This window comes from Oreochromis niloticus, linkage group LG23 (genome assembly GCF_001858045.2).
Source record: "Oreochromis niloticus isolate F11D_XX linkage group LG23, O_niloticus_UMD_NMBU, whole genome shotgun sequence".
Lineage (NCBI taxonomy): Eukaryota > Metazoa > Chordata > Actinopteri > Cichliformes > Cichlidae > Oreochromis > Oreochromis niloticus.
In genome coordinates, this window is record NC_031986.2 from 30,533,979 (window position 1) to 30,547,274 (window position 13,296).

General features: G+C 42.4%; 2 protein-coding genes across 7 annotated transcripts in view; one reads left to right on the forward strand and one right to left on the reverse strand.

Moving 5' to 3' along the window:
• si:ch211-51h4.2 (uncharacterized) overlaps positions 1-5,133 on the forward strand; it is a 93,093-nt gene extending 87,960 nt beyond the window's left edge. For all 5 annotated transcript variants that reach the window (XM_013270751.3, XM_019351686.2, XM_005451126.4 and 2 more), the window contains one exon: positions 147-5,133. In XM_013270751.3, coding sequence (XP_013126205.1) covers positions 147-357 — 211 coding nt within the window. In that variant the 3' untranslated portion in view covers positions 358-5,133. The remainder of the gene's footprint in view (positions 1-146) is intronic.
• The window catches only part of tbl1xr1a (TBL1X/Y related 1a), a 47,768-nt gene continuing 39,495 nt past the window's right edge, over positions 5,024-13,296 (reverse strand). For both annotated transcript variants that reach the window (XM_003444294.5, XM_005451127.4), the window contains 13 exons: positions 13,097-13,242; positions 12,668-12,893; positions 12,372-12,504; positions 11,861-12,002; positions 10,263-10,326; positions 9,921-10,018; positions 9,750-9,810; positions 9,523-9,644; positions 9,355-9,429; positions 8,997-9,124; positions 8,202-8,367; positions 8,009-8,110; positions 5,024-7,928 (listed from right to left, as the gene is read on the reverse strand). In XM_003444294.5, the coding sequence (XP_003444342.1) occupies positions 7,902-7,928; positions 8,009-8,110; positions 8,202-8,367; positions 8,997-9,124; positions 9,355-9,429; positions 9,523-9,644; positions 9,750-9,810; positions 9,921-10,018; positions 10,263-10,326; positions 11,861-12,002; positions 12,372-12,504; positions 12,668-12,893; positions 13,097-13,242 (1,490 nt within the window). In that variant the 3' untranslated portion in view covers positions 5,024-7,901. The remainder of the gene's footprint in view (positions 7,929-8,008; positions 8,111-8,201; positions 8,368-8,996; positions 9,125-9,354; positions 9,430-9,522; positions 9,645-9,749; positions 9,811-9,920; positions 10,019-10,262; positions 10,327-11,860; positions 12,003-12,371; positions 12,505-12,667; positions 12,894-13,096; positions 13,243-13,296) is intronic.

Consider the following 13,296-nt stretch of genomic DNA (forward strand, 5'->3'; position numbering starts at 1 on the left):
TTGGTGGCATAGCACACAGTTTAACTAGCATACATGCTCCACCCTTTCCGTTGGAGCTCGTTTCAGCTCTTCGTTCCGGGCCGTGGAGGTTCGACCGTGATAATGAGAATAATAAATTCTCTCGCTCTCTCTGCTTGTCTTTCCAGACAGCTTGCTGTCCCTCTGCCACTGGGCGACTGCGCGTTCAGCCTCAGCTGGCTGCTGCCCACCTACTTCCTGTTTGCAGTAACCTACGACGTCCTGCAGACCCTGGCGGATCTGGCTCATTATATGCATTTCTACAACCACGATCAGGAGCCACACATTTACAATCTGACGGGGAGTTTAGCAGCAGCCAATCTCTCCACCCTCCTCTGATCTAAGCAGCTAGTTAAGGCACAAACTGGTAGGAGTTAAAATTGCCAAAATGACAAGCTTAGCACCTTTGTTTGTTTTTTTTTATTTGTGCACTGCACTTTCCCAAAAAACGTGTATGTATCAATCTAACAGTCAGCTGCAGCTGCAGAGGGCTCTCTTCTGTTATCTCACAGTGGCCATCCTTGCTCAAGTTAGCGACACAGTAGAGATCAAAATTTCAGACTGTTTTTTTTTTTCCTTTCAGTGGCCTTCATGGCATATTAGCTGTAGATTTAGGACTCATCTAGGGTTTTACTCAAAATAATGAAGTGTGGACCCAGTGTGTAACTACAGTGATCGAAATTAGATAAAAGTTTTTGTTGCTATAAAACAATAGACATCTAAAAATTAAATTCCTGATCATTAAGAACTGTAGAAGCCATCTTAATTGGAGCGGCTGGCAGATCTGCAGCGTGGATGTTACCAATTCCACGCCTGCTCCGTTTGATTTCGTCCCGCTGTTTCTTCATCTCGTCCTCAGTCTACTAACCGTTGTGGATTTCTTAGCCATAGCATTGTCCTCAGCAGTCAACCAGAGATTCTCGATTGGGTTTAGTTCAGGATTCAGGGTTTGCTATTTCATTATTTCAGGCTTAACAGCTGCAAGGAAGTGCTTTCCCAGTTCTGCAGAGTGATTACGGAGCATTGTCTTGCATAAATATTGTTGGCTGATTAGAAGCTGATGTCAGGGAGGGAATAATCTGTGTTGAAGGAGCTTCTGCGGGACATTAGCATTCACCTTGCTGAGGTGATGTGTAAGAGGCTCAAACTTTGCAGCAGAAAACATCCACCAAACCATTAACCTCCCTCCTCCAAACTTAACTGGCTTCTTCACACTGGTGTGGGTGCATTTGTTTTCCAGTTTTAGTGCAGAACATGATGCTTCCTGTGTGAATTTATCATTATACCAGTTCCTCTGTGTCCACGTGATCTGTTCCTCTGCAGATTTCAGTATACTCTTTTGATTCTTCCTGTTTGATGATTGGTTTGGTCACTGCGGGCTTTCAGTCTGATTTCTGTATACCAAGAAAGAACCTTACACCTTTTCAGACGAGAATCGGCATCAGTGTTGAATCAAATCTGTACTGAGACTTTTCTCCTCTTCTCCTTCGGCTTGTATAGACGGCCAGCATTTTAGAGGTAAACTGCTTGAATATTCTAGCAGTCAGTGCTCTTTCAACAACCGGCTCCTCTAATACATTCAGCCTCCACTTGAACCACAGCCATCAACAACCAGCAGCTCCCCATCTTTCAAAATGATTGTTCTCTATTTTTATGGGGTCTGTCAGATCCCAAAGCGTTCTCTAGTTTTGATCACGGTTCCTTTAGAAATTTTCATTAAAGTTTTTTTGCAGTTTTGTTGTACAGTATTTAGAGTGTTTTCAAATTCAACGCTATTCTTCAATGACATCTTTTTATTAGTGTTAGGGTAACTTTAAATTAGAATTGTTACAGCCTTGACTTTGTTCTCTAATTTTGGTCTCTACTGTACAATAGTGCCATTTTTCTGGGTGTGCTTAGTTCGTATTAAGTCGACTTCTCTTAACTCTCATTTTGAGTCTTTTATACAGCCTTTTAACCAGGCTGCAGTCATAGCTTCTGAGTCTGTGTGATGGGTAGAGCACAGACTAACTGGGTAATATTTAGATTGGAAAACAGATTAATGTTCAAAAAGCGAGAGACAGGTTAAATCCTACTGAGATGAAACGTTTCAGCATGCTTAGTTTTTTGCATCCAGTATGACGGTAAATACCGTTTGAAATTCTTAGTGCTGTGCAAAAGTTTCAAGCAAGTAAAGTGAGGATAGTTTGCATTTATCAGCTGTTAACGTTTTACAGATTGTGAAGTAGGGCGAAACCTAAATGAAATCAGTGCTTGGTGTGAGCAGCCTTTGCCTTTTAAATCGGCACCAATTCATGTCGGTACACTTGCACAAAGTTCTTTTAAGTCATTCGGAAGGCAGGTTGTTCCAGGAATCCCAACAGTTCTCATGTGGATTTCCTCTGCCTGTGTCTTCTGTCTCTTCATGTAATCCCAGACTCACTCCGTGATGTAGAGATCAGAGTTCTGTGGGTGTTACACCATCTGTTACAGGACTTCTTGTTCTTGTTGTGGCTGAAGTTAGTTTTTCATGACTGGCTGTTGCGAGGCATCTTCATGCTGTATAATGAATCTGGGCTGCTTTCCTGAATATGGTGTCTGATAAATGGGACTAAACATCAGAAACTTCTGCACAGTACTATTTATTACTTTGTTATAGATTTACTCCGTAACGCCTTATGCAGAGTATAAAAATGGCATTTATTTAAACAGTAATGTATAATAGTAGAGTAAGTTATATAGTTATGACATAGGAAGATCTCTTCTTCAGGGTTTTTCAGCCTTTTCTGCAGTCTACATTATTTTCATACTAATAATATTGCAGTGCACACACAGGCACACGCACACACAATCATGTTTTCATATCAATGTGGGGACATCTAATTGACATAATGCTTTCTGTAACCCTGACACTAAAAACCACATTTTGAATCTCAAAAATACCTTCAAACTCGTGGGGACGTGGATTTTGTTCCCATAAGGGCTGTTGGTCCTCACATGTATAGTAAACTTCCAATTTTTGGTCTCCACTAAGATATGTAAACTAGTACAGGCACACACACACACACACACACACGGAGGACTTAAAGGCAGCGTGTCACTGCACTCCACACAGCATTAGTACGCACAATGAAAAGTTAGACTAGAGAGGCTCCCAGTGGTCTCTTTGCATGTTCACAAATGCAGGAACTTTTGGTTCAGCCATGAGCTCCATTTAGCCTCCAGTACACAAACTAAACCTGAGAAAAATGTGTATTTTATTATAACCAGTTGACTGATTACTCATGTCTAGGGCATGTACTATATAGCATTTGGGGATTCAGGATTAGTCTGATGTTTAAGGTCTACAAAGGTAACTCACTTCTGACCACAGCAGGTTAAGTTGTCATGCAGTGCAAAAAAATCACCACCTACCATCACCACTCCCAGAAGATCCCTCAGACCTCAGTAGGCACAAAATAACTGTATCTTTAGTTTTAAGAGACTATGTGAAGTCTTTCTCTCTGTGACACCATCAATAAGAAATAGAGAGTATTAGAAGCAACCTCCTGACCTGCTTTTTTAAGTGCTGGTTGCAAACAACTTTAAAGCCACTCTATTTTTCCGTAAGCCTTAAAATACTGATATAATCCTCAGACAGGGCACTTAAGCCTTTTACTTGTTGACCTTGTATAAAATTTGTAAGTCGGCCTCCTTACTTACTGGCATGAGCTGCTTTTTTTTGCCAGTTTTACTGACCACGCAAAGCTTTTAAAGCCCACACACATTCATGTGGGGCTTTTCCTACCACACAGCTGCTGTGTTTAGGCCACATTGTGTTTAACCTTGTTTCATTTCTCTAATAATCAAGTTTATTATTTAATTTTTACAATCAATGCCACTGCTGACTTATCAATGTTTGTGTCTGGTCACATGATGCCAAACTCTGGGATGACTCCCATCCTTGTTAGATAAAGAAAAGATATATCTGGGGTAGGTTGAACTTGCTTTGTGTTACAGCTGCTTGATGTGTTTACCTGGGACCTGTAAACCTACAAAGTAAAGCACACCCAGAACATTTGGTTGGTTTCTGAGTTCTCCTACCCCAACATTGTTAACAACTTGGTAAGCCCGAGCCTGAATTAAAATTACAGCTGTCTTTAAATTAACAGGCTGTTGTCTGATGTAAGAAAGGTTTAGCTTTACTCTTTCAGCTTCATCCTACGCTTTTTGTTGACAGCGAGCAAAGAAAAAAGTTGCTTTTGAGTCTATTTCTAACCGATGCTCATCAGAGAAAGACAAAACTGTCTCTGAAACCTCACAAAACTGGAACAGCGAGTTTCTGAGCAATCTTCAGGAATGATGATGCTGTTTTCCTGAGAACCGATTGGTCAGTAGACGGTGATTCTGTGCATGTTGATATCTTACCTGCCGCGGAGCAGGGTTAGCCTGCAGCACAAGTTAATATGCAGATGTGTCTTGGTAAGACAGTGACAGTGAAAAGCCAGGGTCTAGCTTCGTAGTACATGCTTGTGAGCATTTCACCGCGTCGCTTTCATTTAATTTCGATGGGTCAGGGTTAGCTGGGAATGCAGCATGCCGCTTCGGTTTGATTGCTTTCTGCAGAAGCACCAGCCTGAGGACGTTTGAAATCAAAGATTTACTGTTTTATTAAAGTCGGCTATTTTTGTTTGACATATATTAAAAAAAACATGTATTCAAGATTGCCATTCAGTCGTATTCCTTGGTGTTATTTCAGCACCGACACTCTACAGACACAAATAAAAACTCAAAGCTCTTATCAAAATATATTTTATTCTGCACTTAAGTTTCACTGATCGGACTTAAATGATGACACATGAAAGTGATGCGAGCTGCAGAGAAAAACAAAGAGGCTCGGGGAGCCCATCGCAGGCGCTGCCGGGCTGACTCTGTGGCACAGACCAAATCAGGGGGACCCTGCCCGTGTGACATGTTGGGAGGAATTTCAGCACTTGAATGCTTTGAGTACAGGGAAGTTAAAAAAAGAAAAAGAACAGGTACAAAATATCAGACTTTTAACACTGATGCATGAAAACCGTCAGCCCAGAAGTAGAAATTTATTACAGGGTAGAGAAGAAGAAATGAGTTAATTTGCAATTGTACAAACTTTTCTCAGAGGCAGAACTTCTCCTCGAGGCAGGTTTGGGTTTAATTAAACCTCTGAAGTTGCATTCATGGATGCACTTTTTTTTGGCCAATTAGGATTTTGGTGGATTTTACCTAGAATGAGTTCTTTGGTTCGGAGGTTTAACTCGCGTATTGAGTTATAGTTGTCTCAGCTTTTATAGGTGTTTTCCAACTGTTACGTTTCCCTCGCTCTCATCTGAGAAGCTCCTGCCCAGACGCACAGCAGGTGCCCAACAGAGCAGCCATGTTCACGTGTGCAATGACACGCAGACACAAATATAACTCCATACTCGACCGCTGACCTGCGTCTGGAGCGACTCTCTCAAAGAAACATCTGTGTGACTCCCAACTTTACCTGGCTCAACTTAAGAATTACAATCTCGTGTTTAATGGACTTTCAGGAGACAGCGATTCAGGGACAAAGCTTCCCGAATGGATTCAAGCAAAATAAAAATTAAAACTTTTTTTTTATTAAAACATAGACAAATTTAGTGGTGATTTGCTCCTGGGAAAACGCTCCCCAGGAAAGGTGCCTTCAGAATGACAGCTCAGCTCAGAAAGCTTTTACATTACAGGGTCAACCTTTACTGTTTGCATCAGAGTAACAAAAAAAATATCTTTAAAATTTATTCAACATGGAAATTAACACTGCCAATAAATCAATTCACATTTTTTTCTTCAGCTCTACAAAGAAATTACAAAAACTTTAAATTTGTCTTTAAAAGAGTATAAAACGTCTCGTCAGCAGGGACCTTCAGAATAAAATTTAAGCTGAATTTTTGGTGCATAAAACCAAGAATGACGATGAGAGGGCAGATGAGCAAAAAACACACTAAAGATGCAGCGTCATGTTTTACTTTTAATTCACCAAAACCGTCACGCTGTGACTTTTAGCCATTTGTTTGTGTCTGGTTTGTTTGTCCTTTGGTGCCTCTAATAAGTTCCTAACGCACTCGAGTGCGTTCTGATCCGCGCAGACGGCTCGTCCCTGTTCTTCTTCTTCTTGTAAAGGGTCGCTCTGAGCGGCCCTCCGCTGCCTGCCGGGGAAATCTGAGTGACCATATTTAAAAAACTGTTTAAAAAAACCCTAAAGTTTCAATTATAAAAATATTTTAGGGACTTTTATGAAGTTACTGTTTGAATTCAACCAAGATGGCAAAGCCAAATAATTACTGTTTTCAGAACCAAGCAAAGAAAGCCACAACTGACCTCGCTCACCAGGTAGCATGATCAGATCGAGGCGGTATCCAAAGCTACTCCCTACCACAGACTTTCTGCCAGTTTCTTATCCTGAAATTTCTACTTCATGTAGTCCACCTAACAGTGGAATTATACACACACCATGCACAGGTATAAATGTCAGCAACTGCACTGGTCACTTGCAGAGATTCAAAAGTCTCATTTAAATTTAACGTGAAAAGGGCCCGTGGTATGCGCAAACTTCCTGTTAACAGTCAGACTGATCGGTGTTTGAAAACTGCCTGTTTACATCAGCGTCCAGAACCAGAATAAAACTAGCTGAAACAAGTAGCTGCACAGCTAAACTTGCACACAATCTAACTTTAATTCTTCAAAAGTCATCCAGCTAATGAAAAAGAAAACTTTTCCATTTTGGGATCATCTTCCACGTTTTAACTGTGTAACACTTTACTCTGTTTTCTTGCCTCCGGCAGCACCGACACTGAAACGTGATGCCGAGTTTTCTCACTCTTTTGGTCTCAGACAGCTGAAGTTGAATCCAATTAGAGATGTTTGTAGTCTTAAAATTGTCAAATGACACCTCGACGACTGTGTATTTGAGCTGGAAATTCCTGTTGCTGTTAAGTTTCAAAAAACTGAAGGCAACAAAGTTTTGATCAGCGGGGTAAAAGAATCCTGACCTGTGTTATCCATGCCTGCGTGGAGGCACAGAGGGGGAACTAGAGTGTGTCTACGTATTAAGAACTGCATTTAACCATGAGACCCACTCCCAGCTGCAGGTGGAAATCGCTGAAACGCATGAAGAAGAAAAAGCCTTCGTTTTGCTGCACTGTTTGGAAATCATGGCGAGGACGCTGCTCTTCGTAACGGTTTGGTTTGGGCTGCGTGTTTGTGTGTGTCTGTTTTGTGTGTCTGTCGTCCTCCTAAACCTGTAAAACCTCACCAAGCCCCCTCCCGCCCCGCCCTCCCCCCGAAGATAGAAAATATAAAAACATCGAAACGAGAGTTCTGAAATTTAAAAAAAACTAAGTGCCATCCTATTTTTGTGGTGGAGATATGTCCGCACGATGAGATCCGACTAGTAACAAAGATCAACACTTTTTTCATACTTTTTCATTTTGATGACGATGAGCATGGTTTAAAGATCGAAAAAAGCAAAACAGCTTCCAAATTTTGGTACATATACGGATCTGTAACTTCTTCTTTTTTTTCTTTTTTTTTTTTGTCTATCAGTTTTGACTTTTTTTGTTTTGTTTTTTCATTTTTCTTTTCTCGCCGTGTCCGTGCTGCATCTCTTTAAGAGTCTGCGCAGACAGAGAGGGCCGCTTCCATCAGCACGTTTATCCATCTGTGTCTGTCCGTCCGTCTGTTCACCCCTGTGTCTGGACCTGCTGTGTCGGGTGCTTGCTTCCTGTTCCTGTTCCCTGCTTCCTGTCTGTCGGTGGGCGGGGCCGAAGTCGTAAGCGTGAGCAGTACGCAGGGCAGGGCAGGCAGGGACAGTCATTTGGCTATGTACACATTCATGGTCGGTCCATGGCTTCCAACAAACGGCAGCACTATTTCCGAAGGTCTAATACACACACCTGGAACAGAGCAGAGGTCCATCTATTAGACTGAATCGATCACAAAAAAAGCCTTAAAAAACAGTCGTGTGTGGACTTACAGATCCGTCTGATGCGCTGGCTCCCACTTTATCCCCCGCTGCGTTCCAGCAAACCTCAAAGATTCCCCCTGTCCCTCTGTAACTGTGGACTAAAGCTCCCGTCTGCAGACACGGTGCAAACAAGCGTTACTTTAATCTAACTACTTGTTTTATTTCAGAGCTTTGAACAGTGCATACACAGTCCTCCTCCTACCTGTGTATTCCAGATGTGCACGCATTTGTCAAAGGAGCCGCTAGCCAGATGGCGACCATCAGGGCTGAAAGCCACGCTGTAGACGGGCTCCTGGTGTTTGGTCAGCGTGTGGATACAGATGCCTCTATCCACGTCCCAAAGACGGACGGTGGAATCAAATGATGCACTGTGGAAGGAGGGGGAGGTTCATAAATATCTCACACATTGAGGGGAAAATGTGCTGAACTGCAGCTTTTACTTTGGGAGAAACTGTAACACGTTTCACTCTCCTGTGTTAATTAAAAACCTGAGCGCTTTGTAAAAATTGGAGTTTAGCTCGGAAACAACACAGTTCCGTATGGACAAGCTAACGCTGAGTCAAACATATGTTTATTATTAGCTAGTTAGCTCATTAGCTAGTTGGACAGCAGATACAGTCAGGTGTGTCAGGTTAACTGATGATTCTAAACTGATCACGGATGCGAGGCAGTTCAAGTGTAGAGAATAAAGCACTAGTGGTCAGTAAAGACTAGAGAAGTGTTATATAAACACCAGCCCATTTTAATTTGAATGTGTATACTTAACCTGAAAGCTTTCTAAACTGAGTGTCAGAGGTGTTGCTCAGTCAGCGGCAACATGTAGACAAACCAAAAAGGCCGTGCACACAATGAATCAGCTGCCACAGGCAATGGCAGGCTGTTGGACACACCATCATTTCCGTTTAAATCAATGTTTAAAATCAAGTCTTGTCAGAGCTGAAGTGTCCTGATGTGTCCTTAATTACTTCTTGGGTTTCTAACACACACACACACACACCTGGCTAGCATGAGGTTAGCACTGGGATTGTTTGTTCCAGGGCCAGTGGGACTCCATTTGATGGTGTAGATTTCTTTGCTGTGCGCCTGCAGGTCGTGGACGCAGGCGTCCTGCTTCATACTCCAGATCTGAAGAGACGCAAAATCCCAAAGAAAGTTAAAAGCTTTCGATTTTAGTTGAACTAATTATTAAAATTTAACCATTGCATTCAAGAAGCCTACAGCACATCTTAATGGTTGGAAAGTTACTGTAATGCCTGAATGCTGATTTATAGCTCAGCTGTTTCCTAAATGTTTTAATCTCTTGTCATCATCAAGTTCTTTATTTTGAAGTGAAGAGCTGCAGGGATGCGACTCACCTTCAGCGTCATGTCATCTGAGCAGGAGGCTAGGAGGTTTCCTGTGGGATCCCACTTGATTGCATTTACTTCATTCTGGAAGCACAGAGGAGACGTTAGCTAAAGCATTATATATGTGATCAGTGTGTTTTGCTTTGGGAAGATGCACATGAACACAAATCTACTCACTGTGTGTCCCTGGAATGTTTTAATGGGTCGGTCCTGCCCCAGTTTACAGACGTGGATGCACATGTCTGTACTACAGGAGGCGAACGTGTTGTTACTCTGCCAGTCCACGTCAAGTGCCGGAGCTGTGGGCGGATGGAGAGAGGAATATTAAACAGGAACAAAAAAAAAAATGAAAAAAACAAACAGTTTTTTATTTTAGTTTTGCTGAGTCTGTTTCGTCTGTTTACCTGAGTGGAAAGGAAACTGTTGTTTGGCTTCTCCTGTATGGGCATCCCATATGATTGTTGTCTGTCAGGAGACATGTACACTTAGTGTGACTGCAGTAAAATATTACCTCACGAGACAATGAGAACCTATTCTTAAAGTTATTTCTCGCTGGAGCTGATTTACAGGTTTACCTTGTCTACGCCTGCGCTCAGGATAAAATTGCCTTTTTTGTTCCACTTAAGGGCAAAGATGGGACCTTTGTGCTGGCCAAGAGTACTGGCCAGGTTACCTGTGGAGCAGAAGAAGAGAACAACACGTGTCAGCTTTAAATGCAAAAAAGGATTTAAAGGCCTGAAAAGAAATAAGGAAAAAAAAAAATTAACTGCATTCTGTAAACCTGCCTCTAGGTGGAAGCATTGTTCAAGGATTAACTAAAGCATGTGGCAAACTATTCACGTCACAATTCCCAAAGCATTCCAGAGATTACACCACATTAATAAGTGTGAATGTAACATTAATTAAAGCCATCTCACCATCTTTTGTCCATATTCTGGCAAAGCCGTCATAGGAGCCCGTCGCTAACAGTGTGCCCTCGCTCTGCCAGAGAGAGACAGAGATGTTTCCATATAAATAAGAGCCTGATTTCGACACATTTACTGACCCAAGTCCTGTTCTTCAGTTACAGTACGTGTCCAAATATTTCAGGCCGAATGAGCGTCAGCTGGTGTTATAACAGAGGTCTGTTTTCTCCATCAGCGTGGATGCTTTCCAGGAAATTTCTGACTCTGCCTTTGGCTCTGATTTATGTCCCAGAGGCCGGACTGAAGGAAGAATGCATCGTCTGATAACTCCAACAGTTAAAATACTCAGCACACGCTGACAGTTCAGTACATATGAAAGAACCTTTTTATTTTATTTTTTCTTTGCTCTTTATATCTACCTACATGTTGTCATTTTATAAGACGGTTAAAAAAAACTGTTTAGTATCTTCTTTGGAAATGCTTTAATAGGCCTCGAGGGTTTCAACACCCTCGCTACAGTCTCAATCTGGTGACTGATCTGCTAGTAAGACTTCCTGGATTTTGTGACTGCTTAAAGTTTTGGTTGATAGAGTGGGTGTGGGCATGCTGTCTTGCTGGAGCATGGAGGCCAGGCCAAAGTGACTGGAGAAACATGCGCACATTAAAAAACCTGAGTTTACTCTGTAAAGTTCAGTCAGCTGCTGCCATCCTCTGCGATCACAAATAAAGACACATGGCGCAGTTCCAGAAGCACCCACACAGGCCTCCATGTTTTACTGATTCTTTCTTTCTTTCTTTAAATTATTGAGCAGTCACTACAGAACAACAATATCCCACCGGAAGCTAATGCACTGTCATGGCAACATGCTGGTTTTGCCAGAGTCGACTGATGCAACGTAATAAAAACGCATTGGCGTGTCCTGGTTGAACAATAGCACTGACAGGCAGCTGACGATGCTTAGGTTTCATCTATGATGCTGATTGGCTAATCCCGCTGCTCTCATTAAATGGCTGGGATTGTGACTGCATTACATATTACCTGATAAAGAGGCGAGGCTTAAATGCTCGACCCCGGGCAAATGCTCATAGGCAGAAACTTTCAAAAAACATGAGTGGGACATGAGTGAATGAACCATCCATCTACTGCCACACCTAACAGTGGTGACAATCAACCTATTTGGTGAAGTAGCAAAATGCACAGCAGGAGCCTTAAATTAAAGTTGATAGTGGATTCTTTTTCTTTCACACATCTTTTTATATCTTATCTAACATCAAACGTTATTACTACCACACTCTTGGAGGGCACTGCTGACAGGACTGTGCATGGGGTACAGCCTGTGCTTAGCCTGTTTTTGTTTTAGGATGCATGTCTCGTGCTGAGGTGTTCACAACAATAAGCATTAGCAACAAAAGTGTTTCTCTGATTCTTCAAAAAGGGGTTTAAAAATGACACCAAACATTAAAAACTACCAGAATCCTTTGAGAAAACACATCAAGCAGCCCTTTGAAATTCAAAAATATCCCACAAACTTCTCGAGGTTACGGATTGTGAATTAATCCACACGAGCAGGGTGATTCGTGTTACATTCGGTGTGTTTGTGTGTACTCACATTCCAGTCTAGTGAGGTGACGTCTTTGTTGCTGGGGACATCTTGTCCTCCCTCTCGTATGCAATGCCTCAGGACCAGCTGTGTGGAGCTGCTTGTACTGTTCTCACTCAGGTTCCAAATACGAGCCGTCGAATCGCCAGACCTGAGACACACCCACACACACATCAGACTGCCATCTGAAAAAGTAACCTACAACATTATAGCACATCTTTACATATCATTTGTACAAAGCAAAGATCTCTGTTATAAATCTGAAGCATCACGTTATTGCTCATGTATGGGCAGAACATCAAGTGTTGATGTGATCTCGACTGAAATTAAAATAGGGTTGTGCTGCACTTTCATGTAATACCAAGTTGTACCACCAGCTGGTGCACTGAGACAACCAGGCAAGTCATAACATTCAGGTCAAACTGACACTAAGCATTAATTCATGTTTAGTCTCGTTTTTCAGCTTGTTTGCTTCATGACTTGAACATTAATGTGGTACAAAAGTGGAAGGAAGGCTCACCCCGATGCCAGCAGATCGCTGACTGGGTTCCAGGCACAAATAAAGACTTCTGACTCATGGCCCCTCAAGACCATGGCTTTGTTCTGAGGGATCTCTACATCACCGTCCACTTCCATCAGGTCTGCATGATTATCTGAACACAGAGTTGATGGATCAGGCATGAAAAACCACAAAATTCAATGATTAAATACATAAAAAATGTAATAATATTCCATCATTTTAATTAACAAGATAAATACAAGTCTCTGTTAAAAGAATTCCCCAATCCCAAAAATCATCCGAATCATTTCACTCACTTGCTAAGGCATGGGCTCCATTCTCCTCCCCATTGGCAGTATTCTCTCCGTTCTTGGCATTGCCAGCGATAGTGCCCCCAGTGGTCGACGCCGGCGCTGAAGCTGCAGCCTGCTGCTGGGCCATTTTGTCCCGGTACGCCTGCTGCCTCGTCTGAACGACGTCCGGCATCACCGCATCGATCAGGGACAGGGACTCAATGGGCCGGCCGTCAAATAGCGTGCCATCCTACGGAGCCAGAGAAGAAATCGGGTTGGAGCGGAAACACAGAGGAAGACAAGAAGCTGGTGAAAGAAGCTGACAGGCTTCTGTCTATATTACACTTAGATTCCCTTTGATATCACATTAATATGGGAATGACATCCTGATAGTCAATTTAAGAAAGACTTGAATTATTATCTGATGTTAAAGGTTCTTTGTTTGTGTCCCACCTCATTTATGCTGACTTCAGCCTCCACGTACTGCAGGCCCTTCTGGATGATGCTGATCAGGGCAGCAGGGGGAACCAGAGCACCATTGATGTTGGACTGGCTAATGTGGCTCTCTATGCCAAAGGTAAATGCTGAGTGGGAGAACCCTAAAGAGGAGAAGAAAAGAATATTAGTAAATACTCCCTTCGATTTCAACACAG